At 47.8% G+C, this 17,172-nt stretch overlaps 1 protein-coding gene and 1 long non-coding RNA gene across 6 annotated transcripts in view; one reads left to right on the top strand and one right to left on the bottom strand.

Annotated features, from left to right (window-relative positions):
* The window catches only part of ADAMTS12 (ADAM metallopeptidase with thrombospondin type 1 motif 12), a 290,253-nt gene that overhangs the window by 244,367 nt on the left and 28,714 nt on the right, over nucleotides 1-17,172 (top strand). For 3 of the 4 annotated variants that reach the window (XM_032337657.1, XM_032337659.1, XM_032337658.1), the window contains 2 exons: nucleotides 6,930-8,051; nucleotides 14,282-14,434. In XM_032337657.1, coding sequence (XP_032193548.1) covers nucleotides 6,930-8,051; nucleotides 14,282-14,434 — 1,275 coding nt within the window. Of the gene's footprint in view, nucleotides 1-6,929; nucleotides 8,052-9,014; nucleotides 9,595-14,281; nucleotides 14,435-17,172 lie in introns of those variants that run through there. The other variant, XM_032337660.1, reaches the window with a different exon arrangement.
* LOC116587009 lies at nucleotides 10,875-15,625 on the bottom strand. 2 transcript variants are annotated; one of them, XR_004284260.1, is made up of 5 exons: nucleotides 15,567-15,625; nucleotides 15,382-15,450; nucleotides 15,143-15,223; nucleotides 14,714-14,835; nucleotides 10,875-12,917 (listed from the first exon to the last, which is right to left on the bottom strand). It is a non-coding gene; the product is annotated as an uncharacterized LOC116587009 (long non-coding RNA). The 2 variants fall into 2 exon arrangements; XR_004284259.1 differs by lacking the exon at nucleotides 15,143-15,223.

Consider the following 17,172-nt stretch of genomic DNA (forward strand, 5'->3'; position numbering starts at 1 on the left):
ATTCCAGTGTTGTCAAAATCAGCCTGGATGAGCTATCGGGACTGGTCCATTATATCTGTTTACCAGGAATGTCTGGGCTTCTTCTGAAGTGGTCCATAATTCTTGTCAAGTAGATTTTACTAACTGCCAGATTCTTCGTGCTTTTTTAAAGGACTACAGTTACGTCTTTGGCTGAGGAGTTCTTCTTATTGTGTTCATGTGTATGGGGAACAAAGTGACCTGACTTAACTGGAGAACAAGGGACCCAAAAGTTGGCAGGATGTGATAAGTCCTTGGGTCTGTGGTCCCAAACCCAGGCCGTTGCGTAGCGTACCATGAGCCGACATGGGGTTCAGTTTCTGGCTTCACTGGATGGAGTTAAGCCGAAAGGCTGAGCCCCGGAATGCTGTCATGAGAGGTGTTTTTAGTTCAATCAACATCGAAATATTCATCCAGTGGGTCTCCCTTTCTTCCCTCTGCTATCTCGTTAATGTCTGTCCATCTGAGCCCTCTAATGAGCATTCCTGGACTATGAGGAAATGTCTTTCACATTCTAACTAGGGCCAGATACATTTTCTTTTTTTCTTTTTCTTTTTTTTTTTTTTTTAGATTTTATCTATTTATTTGACAGAGATCACAAGTAGGCAGAGAGGCAGGCAGAGAGAGAGGAAGAAGCAGGCTCCCTGCTGATCAGAAAGCCCGAGGTGGGGCTTGATCCCAGAACCCTGCGATCATGACCTAAGCTGAAGGCAGAGGCTTTAACCCCCTGAGCCACCCAGGCGCCCCGCAGATACATTTTTGAGAGATGATGCAGGGCTGTCTTCTTACTATCATAGTATTTATGGTCCGGATCTTGTCTTGAGATTGGCATTAATTAATGTAGGGTATAGCACGCTAAGTGATACTTCATGATTTGGTCTGCACTGTGCTGTCTGGGTCACTCTGGGTATTGGAAGAGAGGAGGTAACTGGGCTAAAAGATCTAAGAACTATGAGGCTCGTGCAGAGTCTTCCTCCCCAGGCCGACTTCCCTTCCCTGCCAGGACACCTCTGCCAAGCCAAGCAATGGGAGAAGGGTGAGCTCAGCTGTGCCAGGCTCCACACTCATCCCTGACCCAGAGCTAGGACTTAGTGGGAGCTGGGGGCCTTTCTGCCACTCTGACCAGCCCCTCCCTCTCTCCTACCCCCAATCTCGGATTTCACGAAGAATCTTGCCCTGTTTTCACCCAGCCTACTTTCTAGGCTTGGAGGGTAAAGAAGGGGCCTCAATCTGTTATAAAGAGAGTATCAGAATTTCTGAGGCCCCCATTTTTTTATTAGGTATACCGCTTCAGTGACATGCCTTGTCTGGGGGTAAAGGGCATGCGTGGTTTCAGGGAATGGGTCCCTGGGTTCAAATCCTGGCTCTGCCACTTAACTAGATGTGTGACTTTATTTCTATGTGGTTCTTTTTAGTTTTCTGTGGCTTGTTTTCTCCATCCATGAGACAGGACTAACAGCAGTACTTAGACTTAAGAGAAGCTATGGGGAGTGAGTTAATAGTTCCAAACTTCTTATTAGACCAGTGCCTGGGACATAGCAAGCTGTAGACACACTCATTTCCTAGCAGAGTAGATAGGTAGGAATAACAACATCATCTATCAGTTTTTGAGTGCTTTTCACATTATATGGTTCGTCTCATCTAACACTGAAGATAACTCTGTAAGGTTGATATTGTTGTGAATTCCCCTGTTAGTCCTGGTAGTTAGGCTAATAGATTTAATGGGAGAGAATTTTCCTTAGTTTTCTAGCCCTGGCAATCCCAAACAGTGGGGCCTGAGCTAGTGTTAACCATACCCCCCAAGCCTTTTCTCATTGATAAAGACAGGGTTAATGTGAGGCTTGGAGATAATCCACAGAATTTCTTTGCGTGGTGTCCGCAAATAGTGAGTGTTAGCTAAACGGTAACTTCCTTCTCAAGCTAAGAAGACAAGTAAGTGTCTGTCTTCTACACTACCCTGATTTTGCAAGCCTTATTCAGTCGCTGGCACTCAGATACCCTGAGAGATTTGGTCTCTGCCCCTCTGCATTTTCATCTAGACCCTCGCCTCAAGCTCAGGGCCATTTTCTATATGGAGCAGTGAAAGTACAAGACTTGGGTCTAGGGTCTACAAATGTTTGACACGTAACAAAGAGGCAAATGTATGTATAAATATAAAGGACCCAGCAAAATCATAAGTCAATATTGAATTACATATTAATGGCAGATACTTCCTGGATACTTACTGGTATTAGTATTAAATACTCCCATAGGTATTAATACCCGTGGGTGGCAACTCACAGAAATGCCTGCAGACCGAAGGACAACAGAGCAGGAAGGCGAGGAGATGTCTATAAGTCGCTTACCTGTGGTACTTCCCAGTTTGAGTTAAGGTCCAAGGCACTTCTGTGGTGTTGGATGCCTGATATTGGAGCCTTGACCACCTCCTCTTGTGGCAGGGATGTCTGGAAGTGCCAGCATCTCAGTTCTTCTCAGATTTCAGCAGGCAACCTCTTTTGACTAAACTACTCACAGAAAACGAGTTGGGGACCATGCTGATTCTCTTCTTCCTGTCTGATATTTTTTAAAATTAGGGTATCATATTAGTTTGCTCGGGCTATCATGACAGAGAACCACAAATGGGGTGGTTTAGACAACAGAAACTTATTGTCTCACAGCTCTGGAGGCCAGAAGTCCAAGATTGAGGTACTGGCCGAGTTGGTTCCTTCTCAAGGCTGTGAGGGACAATCTGTTCCATGCCTTCTAGCTTCTGGTGGCCTTTGGTTTCCTTGGCTTATAGATGTTGACATCCTGATCTCTGCTTTCATCTTCAGTGGTTTTGTCCCTATTTATTTGTCTCCGTATCTGAATTTCCCCAGCGGTCCTATTGGATTAGGACCCACCTGGGGACCTCATTTTAACTTGATTACCTCTGTAAAGGCACTATCTCCACATAAAAGTCTCCATTCTGAGGTATTGGGGGAGGGGCTAGGCAGGGGTTAGAAGTCCAGTATATCTTTTTGGGGGGAACACAGTTCAACCCATAACAGCCACCTATGTTTTTCAGCTTACTTTCAAAGCTGATTTTAGCATGAGATCTAATCATTCATTTATAAATTCCCGAGACTGTACAATAAATGTCTTTATGCCAAAGCACTAGCGAGTTCTCTCCTCGTCCCTTTAGCTGGAACTCTGTGATGAGCCCCGACTGTGTTTTTGAATAAACTCTTAGCACCGCAGCTCCCAGACTTTTGTGAGCTCCCCTCCCCAATAGGGCGCCTTAGGTGGGTGGCTTGACTCATTTAAGCAGCAGACCTCTGTCTCAGCGGGCTCCCCACAGGTGACAGGTGAGAGCACAATGACCCCCAGGGAGGACAGTAACAGACTGACGAGCCGCTGGCCCCGTGCACAGTTCAAAATTATAAGGTTAGGACACGAGGTCATCACAGCAGATACTGGCTTTGAGAGTCCCGAAACCACCAGTCGAGATGAGAGATGAGCTCTGTGGGGCTGCGGCGTGCCCAGTGTTTATCTCATGCAGGGGGCTTGACAGCTCCCACGGAGATAATCAGAGCTGGAAGATGTCGTGGAAGGAGCATGGGGATGAGTACAAAACAGTGCTGCGCTTTCCCACGTGACTATGAGAAAAGGCAACTTCCTTTTTAGGCCACTATACTTGGTAGACGGTTAACACTGTCCTGCTGGGCACGATATGCCCCAGGCCTAAAGAGTGGCGTCCCTGGGCTACCTGGAAGCCTCTGGGTCTGTGGGTGAGGAAAGCGGGTGGGGACAAAAGGTAGGTGTGCCCGGGAACATAAGAACTGCTCCCGGACCCCGGGCTCCATGAAGGACATCGTGAGTTGCCATCTGGAAAAGCTGCCTGGAGTTGGAGACCGTCTGCTTTGTTGAGAGAAACTAAAAATCTGGAATTTTAATATGCGATCTGCTAATTTTTAGGTGTTGGCTACTAATTCAGTGTTTGTATTTTATCTGTTTGCTTAAGATTGAGCAAGCCAGGGTGCCTGGGTGGTGCAGTTGCTGAAGCGTTCAACTCTTGATTTTGGCTCAGATCATGATCTCAGGGTCATGAGGTCAAGTCCTGCATCAGGCTCCGTGCTGGGCATGGAGCCTACTTGGAATTCTCTCTCTCCTTCCCCCACCACCTCTCCCTGCCCCCGTTTTTTAAAAAAAAGAAAGAAAGAGACAAAAAAGATTGAACAGGCCGAAGAATGAATGTCTGTGGGTCCAATTTGGTCCTGAGGCTGCCACTTTAGATCTCTGTTCTAGAATAATCTTCAGTTTTAAAAAAACTTAATGTATTTGAACTAAACAACCAGGTAGCTTTTATGCACTCCTGTTTTATTCTTTTACGTTGAGCAAATTTACACAGTAGGAAATAACGTTATTTAATACTTGTAATTTATAAATTCTAAAAAATATGTATCTGTCCATCTGTTAACCCTAGGAAATATAAATCTTAAAAAATCTAGCAATAAATCAGTGAGATCTGTGGGTAGCCACAGTATCTTCTAGATACAAATTGACAATTACTTCACCCAGGCAGCTGCTCACCTCTTAGCTTCCCACAGACAGGTGTGTGTCTCTGTGCTTTATAAGCATTTCGAGTCAAGACAAACCAAAATAAATGAATAAATAAAGGAATGAAGAGAAAGAAAAGAAAAGCCAGAGAGCTTCCTGCCACGTAGCTGTCTACTCTGACGTTTCTTGGAAAGAAAATATCCAAAGGGAGGTACACCTGCCGCTTGAAGACTGTTGGCACCGTCTGGGACCTCTCTCAGGGATCAGCTCTCGAAACCCAGCCTGCCAAAGGCAAGCAGCGCAGAAATGTGTTCAGAGCCACGTGAAAAGTGTTCGATTGGCCAGATCATTTTCCAAGGTGGAGATTTGAAAACTCAAGGGGTTTGGATTGGAATGTAACAAATGGAGAAGCCATGAGGAGGTCGAAGCAGACAGAGCTTTAAAGCACTTTCGCACAGAAGAAGGTAGAAATACTGCAGTAAACCAGGAAAGTACCTGGCCCTGGCCTGCCCTTGCCAGGCTCTGCAGTGGGGTGAGCCCCAAATCCTCAGCTGAGCACAATCTCGGCTGCCTGGTCTCCTGTGCTGACAAGCACGTCCTGCTTTTCAAAGGAGCTGATTGCACACAGAGCTAGCAGACATCGGGGGGAAATGGTGCTTGACTGGAACAAAATAAAGGGGGATTTCCGTGTATCTATATTATTTTCCCACAAAGAGGAAATGGAAAATAGGACTTGAGAAGGCAAGAAATTTAGGCTAAAAATGCCTGAGCTCACAGAAGAATTTTCCCATTCCTGATTCCCCACCCCCCGGGGGAAATAGTCACTTAACGTGTTTTAAGTGATTGATGTGTCCCAAGAACATACCTGGAATTCAGTTCTGAATAAGAAACAGTTCCTGCCTTTGGGTAGCTTTTTCAGAAATCGAGTTTGTATTCAAGAGATGAAATCAGTAGATGACTACCTGTCTGGTGTGCTGCACTAGACTTCATGGAGACTTTGAAACAGATCTGATTCTTACTCTGCCACTGACTGGCAGCCTTTCAAGCAAGTCCCTGAGTCTCAGGTTCTTCTCCTGTGGAATGTGGAATCCCAATTCCTGCCTTGAAAATCTCACAGGGCGGTTGTCAGTATCGCACGGCATCGTGGCTGTGAACCTGCTGAAATCTGCCAAGCATCATGCAGTCCCCATGCTTTAAAAAAAACCTACTTTGAGGTCAGGAATATAAGACGGACACATGTGAAACAGCCTATGAAGGCCCCTGGGTGGTTCATATTCAAGGGCAGTATATTTGGTGGCCGACTTAAAGTTGGAAAGAAAAGGCAAACATCTGGTGAAAGTAGAGATTATTCCAAACATCTAGAAATTTCGTGTGATGTAGCAAGTACGTGTGGTTTGAGGCGGCTAAGACTGAGGAAATAAAGATTCTTTACCATGAGCCCTGAGGAAAGACTATCCTGTTAGGATTCCTCCAAAGTTTCTCCACTTGCATGTGTCTTGGTGTGCCCTACAGAATGTGGAGGGGACACAAGGTGGGGGTACCAGCCATGGCCCCTCACGTTGGCACCATGCCGTGGGAGTCACTCTTCGGAAAGGCTCTCTCTCTACTTTGATTACCCTCACAGCAGAAGTCCTGGATCTGTGTACATGTTGTGTGCATGTGTGAGTGTGATGGTTGTCTACCTCTTACTCTGATTCCACATGACAGAGTCAAGTGGAAATGTAGCCTGTGTGCCTGGGTGAGACTCTCTTAGTTACATTGGGTGTTTTCTTAATAAAAGGGGAAGGTTTGTTAATAGATTCCAGAAAATATGTAAACAGCTTATGTTAATTTAACAGCATCACAACCCAAGGAAAGATAATTTTACCATCTCTTAAAAAGAGCGGGTGAGGGACGCCTGGGTGGCTCAGTTGGTTAAGCGACTGCCTTCAGCTCAGGTCATGATCCTGGAGTCCCAGGATCGAATCCCCCATTGGGCTCCCTGCTCAGCAGAGAGTCTTCTCCTGCTGACCTCTCTCCTCTCATGCTCTCTCCCTCTCAAATACATAAATTTAAAAAAAAAAAAAAAAAGAGCGGCGACTCGCACGTTTCATCGCACTCCCTGTGAATTAACGGTCCTGCCTCAGAGTCCTGGCAGACTTCAGTTTTACTCTGTCACGTTTGTATGTTTAGTTTGTGAAGAGTAAAAGGTTGGTCCCAAGCCCCACCTGGTGTCTAGGAGATACATATTTCCGTGGAGAACTAAAGGAGCTTAGAGACCAAATGTAAAAGTGGAAGAAAATGGTCGGGTCTCACAACTCTGTTTCATCAGGGCTGTTCTCACCCACTGTAAACCTGAGCCTGAGAACTGGTGAATCTTTCCCACTAATCTGACAGCCTTCTCTCTTTTCCAGTGTTCTGTCTCCTGCGGCGGGGGGGTGCGGATCCGCAGTGTCACGTGTGCCAAGAACCATGACGAGCCTTGCGATGTGACAAGGAAGCCCAACAGCCGAGCTCTTTGTGGCCTCCAGCAGTGCCCGTCGAGCCGAAGAGTTCTGAAACCCCACAAAGACCCAATTCCCAGTGGGCGAAATCTCCCAACATCTGAGCCAGACCCCCCGCAGCCCATCCCTCCAACTCCATCCAGTCCCAGAATGCTGAGCACATCCACGGTGCCCGAGTCTATGAGCACCAGCACTGGGGCTGTCAGCAGCCCCAGTCCAACCACAGCCCCTGGACAAGGAGACACGCATGCCAAATGGTGGCAGAATAGTTCACACCAAACCGAACTGGGCTCCCATTATGTCCTTTCCACCGGAAGTACTTCCCAGCCCATCCCCACTTCCTGGTCTTCGAGTAGCCAGGCAAATGAAGGGAATGTTCCCAATTCAGACCCTGGTCCTACCTCAGAGGGAGATTTCTTCACCACAACAGTGAGTGGTTCTGATTTGCCATCTTCCGGCAAGCCTGTGACGTGGCAGGTGACGCCATTTTACAATACCTTGACCAAAGAACCAGGGATAGAGATACACAGTGGCTCAGGGGAAGACAGTGAACAGTCTGAGATCAAAAACGAAAACAACTCTGTAACATGGACCAAAATCAGAGTAGCTGGAAAGGATGCTTCGGTGGTGAGAAGTACAGAAATCCCCCTTGGACCTCCACCAACACCTTATCTCGGGGGGGCGTCCTTGTGGCCACCCTTCAGCACTGTGATGGAAGGTCTGCTGCTCAGCCACAGGCCTGCTACTCTCAAAAATGGTACACCTGGTGCGGAGGTGATCACTGAAAAGCCAGCAAACACTCCATTCCCTCTGGGAGGAGACCACCAGCAAGCACCAACAGAACATTCAGTCCGCCATAACCCTCCAGAACTTCCAGGCAGCGTGAATCTAACGCAGGGTTCTGGACCGGTCCTGACCAAGGAAGACGCAACAAGCCTGATTGCCGAGGGGTTTTTGCTGAATGCCTCTGACTACAAGGAGCTCTCGACAGGCAGAAGCCCAGCATACTGGATTGCTGGAAACTGGAGTGAGGTAGGAGTTCCATTTCTCACCCCATGCCCGACTCTGTAGGGAAACAGCTAGGACTGATGCATTCTGGCGCAGATTTCACAATGGGCTTAAGATACAGCCCGATGTAGAAGAAAACGTGAAGCCATTAGATCCATCCCCTTCCTCTCTCTCTCTCCTCCCTAATTCCAAAAATGAGAGAGGGAAGAAAAACTCTCCAGGAAAGGAGGACAAATGTAATGAGATAAAGTGAAAAGAACTCTGCACTAAGTCAGGAGGACTGGGCAAGCTAGCCGCGTTAAGAGCAGAGAACTCAGTCCACATTTCAGAAGCCGCTTTGTGGCAGTGCCCATGTAGGCCAAGAGCAACATGCCCCCAGCTGCGAACACCTGAGGAGCGCCTTAATGGGCCTCAGGTGGCATTTCACTCAGAAAGCTGATGCTGGGACTCCAGATCTGTTAGGTAATCCTAATTGGGGTGGGAATCGAAGGTAAAATTCCCTAAAAGCGTTCTCTAGTTCAGTGTTATCAAGGGATTTCTTTTCTTGTTGGTCTGTTTGCTTGCATGAAAACCAATGCATTTTGGCTCATTAAAAGAATTAGAATATGGAAGAAGAAGAAAATAAATATGACGACAGAATGTTGGCCCCTGTTTTCAAGCTTCAGCATTTTGGCTGGATACGTGTTTTTCCATTTCTAGAACTAATTAATGTCCTTTGAAGCATCAAAATCATTTTTCCCCATTTGAATTTTGAATGCACAGGCTATGAGCTTGTTGAAATAATTTGACAACTCAAAAGAGGTCTTTGTGGTAAAATAATCGCACGTTTAAATTAATCAGCATTTTTATCACAACTCATGGCTCCTCTCCCTGGCCAAAGAGAAATGAAGTATTTGCTGCTAATATAACCGCTGTACATTTAATTTGTAAAGCATGTTAATTTCCAAACCACTTTCATATCTAGCTCTTATTTTCTCCCTTTAACAGTCCTGAGGAGCAGGTAAGGTCTCATTGATGCCAATTTGCAATAGAAAAACTAAAGTGACTTGTCTAAGGACACAGCTGTCAGTTGGAAGATGAACCTTCTAACTCAACTCTATTCCATTGGTAAAAAATACATTATTTCTGAGTAAAGTGAGGTGTACCTGTAAATTAAACCAAAATAAAAGTATATATTAACTCAGATAATCATGGAGGCCAGCACTTAACTGATATGCTTTAATTATAATAAATCAAGCTATACTTAACTTATCACAAATGTCATCATTTGTCTTTGACAGAAGTAAACTGTCTTACTGAATACATCATAGCTCACCCAAAATTTGGCAACGGTGGTGAAGCAACTGAGAGCTGTTAATTCCAGGTCGTTTGGCTAGAAAAAGGGTGTTGGTCCACACTGCAGTTTTTCAGAGCTCGGAAAGGATATTACAAGAACAGAGTTCAACATTTGGCAGAAATTCCCTTTGTGGTAGGGTTTGGTGCCTGCCCCTTTTATACATCTTTTGAGACAATTTTTTTCAATTTCTTAAAAATATTTTATTTATTTGACAGAGAGTGACATAGCAAGAGAGTGAAGACAAGCAGGGGGAGTGGGAGAGGGAGAAGCAGGCTTCCCGCCGACCAGAGAACCCTATGCGGGGCTCGATCCTAGGACCCTGGGATCATGACCTAACTGAAGGCAGATGCTTAACAACTGAGCCACGCAGGCGGCCCGACAAAATATTTTAACACAGAATTGTTGGAGAGGATGAGGACTCAGGATGAAAACTTTGGTTTTCCCTGTGGCTTTTTTATTCTGTCCACTTCTTCTTTTTTTTTTTTTTTTAAGATTTTATTTATTTGTTAGAGCGCACACACAGAGGGAGTGGCAGGCAGAGGGAGAAGCAGGCTCTCTGCTGAGCAACAAGCCTGATGTGAGACTCGATGCTAGGACCCTGGGACCATGACGTGAGCAGAAGGCAGAGGCTTAACCCACTGAGCCACCCAGGTGTCCCTATTCCGTCCATTTCTGAAGCTATTTCTTTAGGATGGCCTCTCAATTACCCCATTGAGATCAGTCTTCCCCAACCCCTGTAAAAACCCAGATAGTTTTCCAAATCAGTGTCACTTCCTCATCTCTGTCATCTCCTCTTTATTTCCTGTTAGTTCCAGGGCCAGATGTTTCTAATCTAATGGCAGGAGGCACTTGGAGAAGATGAGATGCTTCTGTTTGTTGCAGTGATGGCTGGAGGGAGCCACTACCCACAGTGACTATCTGAAACCCAAAGATGGTAAAACCCTGTGACATTCAGGGAGGTCTCTTATAAGGAAGGAATGTCCCGTCCAGAATGCCAGTAGTGCCCCAAACGTCAGTTACTGTTCCCGGCCCCTTGCTGGTCTGCGCGCCGCCGGTCTCTCCCCTCGGCAGTGCTTCCCACACATCATCACAAGAGACGGAAGCCTGCCGAGTCAGTCTTCTGCAGGAATTTGCCAATCATTCCAAACTCCTGCTCACAGATCTCTCCTGTCTCCTTGTTCTTCTGATAAATCAACTCCAACAGTCCAGCAGTCTCTACCGCATTACATAATCCAGCATTCTGAGCCTCACTGACCCCACGCTGCCTCCCCATCTTCAGCTGCAGCAGATCAAAACTGCTCAGGTCCCCCCTAAGCCTCCCTCCCGCTCAGTCTGTTTCTGTTTTTCCGTCTGCCTCGAATTTCCTTGCCCTCGTCCTCTACCCTTGCAAATCCCTCCCCGCTTTCTTCAGGACCAAACTTCGAGCTGCTTCTTCCAAAAACGCACTCCTGATCCTTAAGATTGGCAGTAATTTCTAAAGCTCCTTATCATTTGATCCGAAATTGCTCTCACCGTGTCCCCCCACTTTCTGCCCTGTGTGAAAGGGCTGTTCACGCTCCCCACTCTACACAACACGTTCCTCAGATGGTGACAATAAAAATTAAAGCATGGTTATAAAAGCCCAGTTAACACTGTCAACAGGCATATAGCTTGAAACCAGACTTTCTGGGCTGGAATCCGGGCATGGCCACTCACTGTCCATGTCCCCACATGCTCAGGTTCCCCATCTGTGTAACGAGGACAGTGACAATGCCCAACTCAAAGACCGTTAGCAGGGAAGAGGACTAACTCTGTGTAAGGTAGCTGGGAGCACATGGGGCACGTAGGGAGCCCCCAGCCAGTGTTTGCTCTGGAATCTGTTCTCAGAGCAGAAAACCCAGCCAGTCGGCAGTGTGCGTGGTGTGGCACTTCCGTGGTCAGAAAATCACGTCCCACTGAATCACCCCGTCGTCCGGTCAGAGCCCCCGGGCCAGGCAGTTACTCGTCAGCGGTGCAGCAGTTGTGTAAACCGATGCAACACAACGATTTTCCAGAACCATGGCAGTTTTCACGTGATTCTAATGCAGCCCTCCTTGTTAGGTGCAGCTCTGAACATCCCGAAACCTGCTCCTTGACCTAGGACATCGGTGGCCACACGGCCACTGGCTGTAACCAGGAGGGAGGTTTCCAGACAAAGTGAAGTCCCTTGCCTCCTCACGGCCCGCCTTTCTTGTCTTATCCCCCACTCCCAGTTTGAAACTAATACAAGTGACCGTTGATGGAGCCCCATCTCCCTTTTATTGTGTTCCATGATTTTCCCCACATCAGCTTTCGCTTTGCACTGTTGTTGGCTGCCTCCGTAGAAACTGTCAAAAAGGAATTCAGTGTCTGCTCCTGGGATCAGAAACGGGCAGGACTAATGTCAGAGCTCCAGAGACAACACGCATTTGTTTGCCACACAATTATGGTTCAAAGAATCCTAGACATCCCTTGAGATTTACCACATTTTCACTACCCTGGGAATTCCGTCTCACTAGGCCCTTTCCTGGGTTTGGACAAGTGTATTTTTCTCTCTGTCATATATGAAATTAACAACAGTGACGTGGCCTTGAATGTGGCTTCTATCTCTGGGCCCCAGATATCCAGAAAGTGGACTTACAATTTTGACCTCGCAGCTGTGTTGTGTTGAATAGGTAACATTTGTAGGGTCCTGACCATGGGCGTGAATGTCTGTGGTCCTAATGTATCACCAGTTTTACAGGCTCAGGGGTTAGGAAACTGCAGCAGATCACACGACTGGCTAACTGCAGAGCTCTCGTTGTATCCCAAGTCTCAGAAGGCGAGAGAAGTTGCAGGAAAGGTACCTGTTATGTAGCTGTATCAGTGCCTATTACTACAATAATGCCAGGTGACAAACCACCACAAAACCCCAGAGTTGTGTTCATGAGTCTGTGGGTCAGCTGGGAGGTTCTGATGATCGGGCCTGAGCTCAGGGATCCCAGCTTCACCCGAGGGTGGACTGTGGGAGGGCTGGTCTCAGGTGGCCTCAGCAGGGTCACCCAGTTCTATTTCACATGAGCTCTCATCCTCCAGGAGGGTAGCCTGGTTTTATTCTATGGCAGAGACAGGTCCAAGACAGAGAACTGAAATTAGCATGTCCTCTTGAGAACTGGTATGTCATATGGTGGGTTTTATTGGCCAAAGAAAGTCACAAGAGTTTCCTTGATTCAAGAGCTGGGGGGTTATATCCCACTGTTTGATGAGAAGAGCTGCCAAGTCCCACTGCAGAGAGAGAGCATGGCGTGTCCCGTGTGGGCCACCAGGGCCATCATCCGATGTCAGTGGTCCAGACTCTATCACACACCTGCGTGATGCAGCACTACAAAGATGTTAGGGACTTAGGTGTGTACCAAATCCTAAAGAACTTAAGGCTGGAGGAGACCTTACATCCTTAAACGAGCCGGTTGGAAAAACGATGCCCTAGGCTGTGTTCTCCTCTTCCCTCTCTGAGATTCTGTGGTAGAGTCGTCTCCCCAGAGCCTGTGTCGTGTCACGCATACGTCCAACAAGCGAGTCTGCCCAATGCGACACACGAGATTATATGGAGGATGAAATAGCAGCAAGAGAAAAGTGAGGCTGGATTTTATTTACAGCTCATCAAAAGGAGCTTTCAAAGATGTCCTAAATGGAACTTCTACACTTTTTTAAAAATAAGCCCAGAGCTGTGTTTTCCATGTGTACAGAGAGCACCCCTGTTCTGAGAGTGGACAGGGGAGAAGGGACGCAAGAAAAATCAGGTGTACAGAAGAATAAGCACACAGCATAAAGGAAATGGAGGGGGGTGTCGCTTTCAAGGTGACCCCAGGCTAAACTTAAGGTATTCAAGAATTACGAATAAATAACAACATCATGTGAGGAAAAGGCTGTCATACATTACCAGAGGGCAAGTGGTGAAAAGCACCGGGCTGTAACATCTTTGTGACCCCCAAGCCCGATCTGAGGACCGGAGGCGTCAGCAGCACCTGGGAGCTGGTTGGAGACGCAGAATCTCCAGCTCCACCCAGCCCTGCTGACTCAGCGCCTACCTTCAGCAAGGAGCCCAGGTGAGGCACGAGGACGCTGACATCCGAGAGGAACTGCTCTCACAGACCGTGTACAGCAGTTTGGAGGCGGGAGCCCTAGGCTCACTCCTCGGTCAAACCAGCTCTTCGAGCTTCATGGGGCTTTTTGGGCACCATGACAATACTCGTCTACCCACGGATTTGTTGTGGAGAGGAGGAAGTGACAAAAGGTCACCGAGGTGTTCGACCAGGCTGCTGAGTAGATCGGACACCCTCTGTGAACGGACATCCTTGGGGTGATATGTGAGGGGCCGTCCGCCCGCAGCCCCTAGACAGTCCCGCCGGGATGATTTTTAAAGAGAAGCAAATTCCCCCTCCAATTAGCTTTTCTTCTCCTGTGTTGATCAGGGATTCTCATCCAGCCTGTTTTATTAGAATCACCTGGGGCATTTCTTTTCTTTCTTCTTTTTTATTTTTTAGGATTTTACTTATTTATTTGATAGAGAAAGAGAGCGAGCACAAGCAGGGGGAGTGGCAGGCTGAGGGAGAAGCAAGCTCCCCAACAAGCAGGGAGCCCAATGGGGGACTCGATCCCAGGGTGCTGGGATCATGACCTGAGTGGAAGGAAGACATTTAACGGACTGGGCCACCCAGCACCCCCCACGCCGGGGCATTTCTTTTTGCACTGATGCCTAGACCCTACCCAGGGTGTTTCACATTAATTTGTCTAGGGCGGGCCCCCAGCACTGGTATTTTTGTCAAAAGTTCTGCACCTAGGTGAGCCTCCAAGACAGAACTCGTGACTGTAGGATGTGGTGGGGCATGTCTGAGAAAGAAACCCTCAGCCTCTGTCCTCTCTGTCCCCCTCCCCGCCGCAGTGCTCCACCACCTGTGGGCTGGGAGCCTACTGGCGAAGCGTGGAATGCAGCACCGGGAGGGACTCTGACTGTGCCGCTGTCCAGAAGCCCGACCCCGCTAAGAGGTGCCACCTCCGTCCCTGTGCCAGCTGGAGAGTGGGGAACTGGAGTAAGGTGAGTGACCGGCCCCGCGGTGTTCTGGAAGGGACAGCCTAGGTGCATGTCTCCTCCCTTCTGCCCTTTTCTCTGATAGGACTTGGAGGAGTAAATCCTGGGCATCCCCACAGGCCCCCTTGAAGTTGCACAACAGTCTTTGAACACGCACAGAGTTCTGAGTAACCCACATGTTTTCACCTGCCTGTCTTTTGCCTTCCCAGATAAACTAGAATAAAACCTTAAATTAGTGCCATGGATTGCTTGTCCAGTATGCCACATTGTTTCTCAAGGACTCACATGTAGCCTTCTAATGAGAATTAGACAGCATCCCATGTATCATGACGTCACGACTCAGCAGCAGCTCACAAAGCAAGTGTGCTCTTTCATTGTCAGACCTCAAAGGAGAAGAAAGCTGAGACCTAAAGGAAAAATTGGTCTTTCATAAGTGTATTTCCCGTACAGATCTTTTTGAAGAGTGGTTTTACTGTCTCTGCTGATCTGACTCTGGTTACTCATTTTGCTGTGCTGTCTGTATGGTCCCTTGTGAAAGACCATCAGGCTTTGGGATTCTTTGGCCTTGGTGCTTTGGGGCACTAACCAGGCCCAGCCCGGGCTGGGGCTGAGCCAGACGCAGGAGGATATGCCCGGTCTCTGAGACACCTGTCAGTGGTGGGGCTGACAGCGGATCGGCAGGAGGAGGGGAAGAGGTGTGAGCTGGGCGCGTACCTTCTGTTTGCCAAGCACGCCCCATGCTAGCATGTCCTATGGGCCCCATCTTCTCTCTGGGGAGCCAGTTTCTCCACACAGCTGAGACACAGAAGGGGAAAGAAAGAGCTACCCAGAAGTCTGGAGAGGCTGGTGAGCCTTGTAAATGTTAGCGCCATCATCCAGTATTGAGCTCCTGTTCCCAGACAAGCAGGACCACCAGGTGTCTCGCAGGACATCTCTGGTTCTGGAGGACGTACCTGGAAGACTGGAGTTTGCAGCATCATTTATCTCCTTTAGACCCCTTCTTGCAAAGTGAGGCTCCGATTCTGGAGAAGAAAGGGAGAGTAGGGTTACTCCTTCAAAGATTACCACCCATCCCTTTGATACCTGCCGCCCTCCCTTTCTTCTGCTTTCATGTCATTTTCCTTTCAAGAAGGCGTACCGTGCTGGTTCTTTCTTCTTTATCTTCCAACTCCTAACAAACTCAAGATCCAACGAAGAGGGGCGCCTGGGTGGCTCAGTGGGTTAGGCCGCTGCCTTCGGCTCAGGTCATGATCTCAGGGTCCTGGGATCGAGCCCCGCATTGGGCTCTCTGCTCAGCAGGGAGCCTGCTTCCTCCTCTCTCTCTCTGCCTGCCGCTCTGCCTACTTGTGATCTCTGTCTGTCAGATAAATAAATAAAATATTAAAAAAAAAAAAGATCCAACGAAGACCAAATGCTTTGCTGAAGTTTCTCTTCCACATCCAGCAAAATCCCAAGAGACATTTTGTATCCCTGACCCCGCCAAATGTTGAGCAGTCCTAACGCCCCAGTTTGCTGTTACTGGGAACAGCCCTTTCCTCGGAAATTGCATGGCTTGAAGAAAGGACAGATGTGCGAAATCGCTCTCACTTTCAAAAAGGCACTCCAGTGAAAAGTACCAGGAATTCTAGCTTGTGAAAAACCCTGAATGAGAGATCCAGAAGCCCTTCTCTGGGCTCAGACCTCCCGAGGAAAGCCCTGCTCTGCCAGCGCATACCTCCCTTGTCTGTCCCTGGGTGTGCCCCGTCATGGCCGGGAGGGTTCTGGGGCTATGTACACCCCCTGCAGTGCTGTTGGTTCTGGTGTTTTCCTGGGAGCTCTCTCATTATCACCAAGCCTGCCAGAACCTGATAGCTACCACATGCGGGATTGGTCCTCCAAGTTACCCCATTCCTCCCACTCAAGAGATACTAGAGAGAGATATCTCAGGATACTAGATAAATCTTGTCAAAGACGTGGCTTAACTACTGACAGCCTATTGCCCTGACTTCTTTGTTTCTGTTATTATGAGTCTTACACACCTGACTTCCATTTTTCCTGGGCATTTGGCTTAGATTTCATCTTAAATTTTGAGGAGTAAGTATAATTCCTTCTTAACTACCACATTATTAACCAGTTCATATGGAGGTCTGAATTCTAAATCATGTACCAGGAAAGACTCAAGGGCTTCTTCATTTCACTGTTCTATTAGGACTTTGAAACTCTTTCAGAAGCAAACCTCCAAAACCTAGAGTAGGAGCGTAGGTACATTTTTTGCCTTTAAATGTCCAGATCATTTAGATTCTGCCCTGTTGATGGTTTGCCTTTACACGGATGCTTTCTCAGAGGGAAGAATTCCAATTTTACCTTGAATCTTTGGCATTATCCCCCAAATCTCCACCACCCTCCCATCCACGGACACTGAATTCTCACAGAACTGTGCCCCTGATGCCTTGGGGTCACTCACCAACAGTCCCCCCTTGCTTTGTGATGGCTTTGTGAGTTGTGGTGGTTTTACTGACTTCTGTCTCCAGCACCGTGCGGCTCCCTGATGAAGCCCAGTACAGCTTCTGGGGACGGGCTCTCCCTGGGTGTGAGAGTAGAGTAGGAGTCTATGTTCAGCCCTCTGCCTTTATGTGTCTAGAAGCAGACTTTCAGCATGGCTTGCTTCCCCTTCATGCATCAGTCTGTCTGAAGCAAAGTTCAAGTCATAGTTCTCGGGGTTCTCCCAGAGGCATGCTTGGAAAGACCATTCTGCAGAATTGCAT

This window comes from Mustela erminea, chromosome 3 (assembly GCF_009829155.1).
Source record: "Mustela erminea isolate mMusErm1 chromosome 3, mMusErm1.Pri, whole genome shotgun sequence".
Lineage (NCBI taxonomy): Eukaryota > Metazoa > Chordata > Mammalia > Carnivora > Mustelidae > Mustela > Mustela erminea.